At 38.3% G+C, this 3,952-nt stretch overlaps 1 protein-coding gene across 1 annotated transcript; it reads left to right on the top strand.

Moving 5' to 3' along the window:
• Positions 1–3,051: 3,051 nt before the first annotated feature.
• LOC111902718 (uncharacterized) lies at positions 3,052–3,723 on the top strand. Its single transcript, XM_023898532.2, has one exon. It carries the CDS (start codon positions 3,084–3,086, stop codon positions 3,447–3,449), a length of 366 nt encoding a protein of 121 aa, XP_023754300.1. The 5' UTR covers positions 3,052–3,083; the 3' UTR covers positions 3,450–3,723.
• Positions 3,724–3,952: the final 229 nt, after the last annotated feature.

Genomic DNA, 3,952 nt, shown 5'->3' with positions numbered 1-3,952 from the left:
CCTCTACGGCCAAAAACCGATCCTGTAATTTTAACAACCCATTAAAAATTGGAGATCTCGCCCAAGCACATAAGAGATAATTTTATTTGCACGAGCTATCAACCGAAACGCTTCGTTCATCTCCTCCTCGAATAACACACAAGAATGACACCCACCTACGACATCGGGAAAGCAATGTTAAATAGAATAAAGTCATTGCGACCAATGCACAAAAATATGGCACACGACAGTCAACTACATACCAACGGTTTTAAGGTCACATCACCAAAGGACAAGGGAGAGGTGCATCGAGGGCCAACATGGGAAATCTCCTGGAGAAATTGATCAAATTGATCAGGAGAAAGAATCTGCCTACTCTTTTGGCTGTAGGAGGCACCTATGGTGGACATAATTCCCGCAGAGCTGGAAGAACCAACTTAATTGTGCAGAACCAATCACAGGACATGAGGTATCCAACAGTTGCTCGATATAAAAGCATTTGGCCCAAAACCCGGGAGCGTAATAGGCAACTCGGGTGTAACAGTCACCTGGTCCACATTTTGGTTAGGAATAATGTCGTCAATCACAATGGACTCGGGTGGGATATCACTAGCCAAATAAGCCGTCAGTTGATAAGCGCATTTACTCCCGTCTGCAATAATAAATGAGCATAGAGAAAATACAAAAAGTAGCATTTATATCAGGAGATTATCCACAACCAGGGAATGCAAAAACAAAGGAACTAAGGCTAAATTCAGTAAAAAGGTTCGACAAACCTACATGACACACATATAACACTGGTAATTGACCACATGCTTTCCAGAATGGGCTCATGTGACACAGGGCAAGTACAACTTCTGACAGAAACGCCATCTTTACACAGAAATGTGAAAACAAAGGAACAAAATCAAGAAGATCGAAAGACAACGACACTGAATCATCCCCAAGTGAAACATAACATGGGAAAAACGACAAACACAAGCTATGTATGTCAACCCAAAAGAACCTACTTTTCCAGTTCCGATTCGAACGAGCCATATTTGGAGACAGAGGAAAGTGACGACTCCTGAAAGAGAATCAGTCGTCATACCTTTTCAAACGATAAAAATACCGAAACAAGGAGACATTAAGTGATATCCCATGAGCAACGCAAAACACTTTGAAAGTAACGATCTTGGACACCGCATTCGGAAGTAGTTGAACAATATGAACTTTATAGAAACAAAGAACCTTTAACAAAGAAGTGAAACGGAGGTAACCGCAATCCATATAGAAGATGTCGAAGATAAAATCCAAACTTACCAGGAGGAGCGTCAAGAACATAAGAAGATGACGACGGAACCTGGAACCCAAGAACAGAAAATAGATGATATTCATAACTATACCGCTCCAGCATGCAACAATCCACTTCAGACGAAACTGCAGACATGTCATCACCCATCCCAATCACAGTAAAGGCAAAGTCAAAGAGAAAGCAAGTAAGGAAATTTCTACAAGAATAATCAAGATTGCCCGCTAAATAATCAGACGAATCAATTAAAACATTTAATAGGGACAATCTAATCAAAGCAAGCGAAATGACTTGCGACGATGCAAGCATTTAATGCACAACATGAGGAGGATCTTGCAGTACCACATACGGATTTCAAAGTCTTAACAGAAAAATATTTCAGTAATATTCTTTCATCCTTCAGACGGGGGGGGGGGGGGGGGGGGGGGGGGGGGGCTTAATGGGGTACCAGACCGGTAGCCCGAGGAAACTGGCTACCGGCCCGGTACCTACCAGGTCGGATTCACAAGTATTACCACCTATTTTGGGCAAATATGCATTCAAACATGCCGTACGCAAACATCAAAACTGTATCCCAAAAAATATGTCAAACAATAAAAAGCAAATAAAATAAGCAATGAAAGGACACAAAGAAAGACCGCTCACGGACCGGGTAATGGATGGAGGACCGGTCTAATGAGTGGGCTTTACTAACTGTGGGCGGCCTATAAATATTCCTAGGGGATATGCTAACGAGATAAGGAAAAAACACATACTCCTTGACACCAAAGCAATACCAACATATCACATTATGACTTATGCATCAGAGAGCTATACCGGTGTCCAACCCTCGATATGGCTGTTTGACCTAGTTTTCGTTATTCTCATTCAGAGTGAATTCCCGAATGCCTATAAGACGAAACCCTCATGGGTGAAAGAGTTCATCATGCGCCTTTAGTTCGTCGTATCAACACCTAGTATTTATTTGTTTTAATATGAGTTCATGAACATTTATTTCTAAATAAGTAATGCCATTTTCAGTTAGAATTTTATATTATAAATTAAAAAAGTAATTATCATCGTAGTAGACACCTTCCACACCTACAATCACAAAATTGAGATCAAAACCACACCGCCACAATACTCAAGAACATGTTTATATTCCATAAAAAATTTCAAAAACGTTTTGGTGAAAATCCGACAATTCACACATATATGACTGTTTACCCTGAGAACTAGACACAATGGATATAAAACTTTAAAGGGGTCATATCCAAAGCGAACCTCAACCACACTCGGTTAATTCTTGTGTTTTCTAATATTTCTATTGTTTTTCTCCTTCCTTTATAATTAATTATAACTTGCTTGTATACTTCAAGAAACATGCACAAATTATAGAATAATTTTCCAAATAATCAAAAGAATTCTTATAATTATATTTTAACATGTTAAACATTAAAAAAAAAAAAAAAGTAAAACAAATTATGTTAACATCAACCCAACTTCCATTCCCTTTTAGCATCAAGAACTTATTTGTCTTAACATGAACCATCTATCGACTTGTCATCCTACATTTACGGATCGTATCCCAAACTTTTCGATTCATGTCCTTCACACATCTAATAAGACGACTATGGATGTAACTCAAGTGGAAATTTTAACTTTGAAAATATTGATTTAATTAAAACTTAAAAGATGACGTGGTGGAACGTTGGGAACCAGATGTATTCGGGGCCCACAATAACGCATGCTAACTGGTCCACATGTGATCATTTCCTTATAAATTTAAACTGAATCATCATCATTTCAACGAATCTTGATTCTTACCCTAATAATGTCTTCAATACACGACGACACCACAACCTTCTCCGACGACGTCAAACTGTCTACCGGAATATACCGCTGCTCAGTCCGCCGCAGATTATGGCCGTTACGGAGGCAGAAGAAGAAGAACAAGCTGCCGACGGTGAGATTAGGAGGAAAGCGGCAGTTACTGGTGAGGTTCTTGAAAAGGATTCGGATAAAGTGGATGAAGATGAAGAAGGCGTGCACCTTGAAGAAGCTGAAAGAGTATTATTACTCTGTTTTGAAGGATGTAATTGAAGCTGGTGGAAGCTTTGAGACGTTTCAACAGAGACTTCTTCTCGAAACGTCGTTTGCTGTTCCTGTTATGGGCCTTTCATTCAACACGTTCCATTGATCGATCGATCAAATTAAACTGCAGATTGTCGATTGATTCTTCGCCATAGCTGGAGATCTCGCAAATTATAGATGTTGAAACAAGTTTTAGCGGATTGCGTGCATTACTTTTCTGGTAATTATGGAATTAAATGTTTTCATATTTTTCTGGGTTATGATTTGTTCGTAAACTGTTAGTTCAAAACGAATTCAACAGCAGAATTCTAGACCTAAACACTAAAGAGTCGCTGAATCAAAATCAATTTGACAACATTATGATAAGATCGATTAATTAAGCTTTTGTCGCATATGGAGGAATTTTCTTTTTTGTAAGGTATCAAAAGCAATTTTTGTTGTTTTCTAAAACTATTTTTTTTTAAATGTTGATAGTATTTTAAATTACTTTGAAATGAATAAAATCATAATTACAACTCATTTAAATGTTATTTTATTTTATCATGTGGCGTTTGTCTGGCCAAACCGTTAATATTCCCAGGTGCCCAACATTCGCATATGTAGCAGAGA

The sequence above is a fragment of the Lactuca sativa genome, chromosome 4, assembly GCF_002870075.4.
Source record: "Lactuca sativa cultivar Salinas chromosome 4, Lsat_Salinas_v11, whole genome shotgun sequence".
NCBI lineage: Eukaryota > Viridiplantae > Streptophyta > Magnoliopsida > Asterales > Asteraceae > Lactuca > Lactuca sativa.
This window is presented reverse-complemented; position numbering and strand designations above follow the sequence as displayed.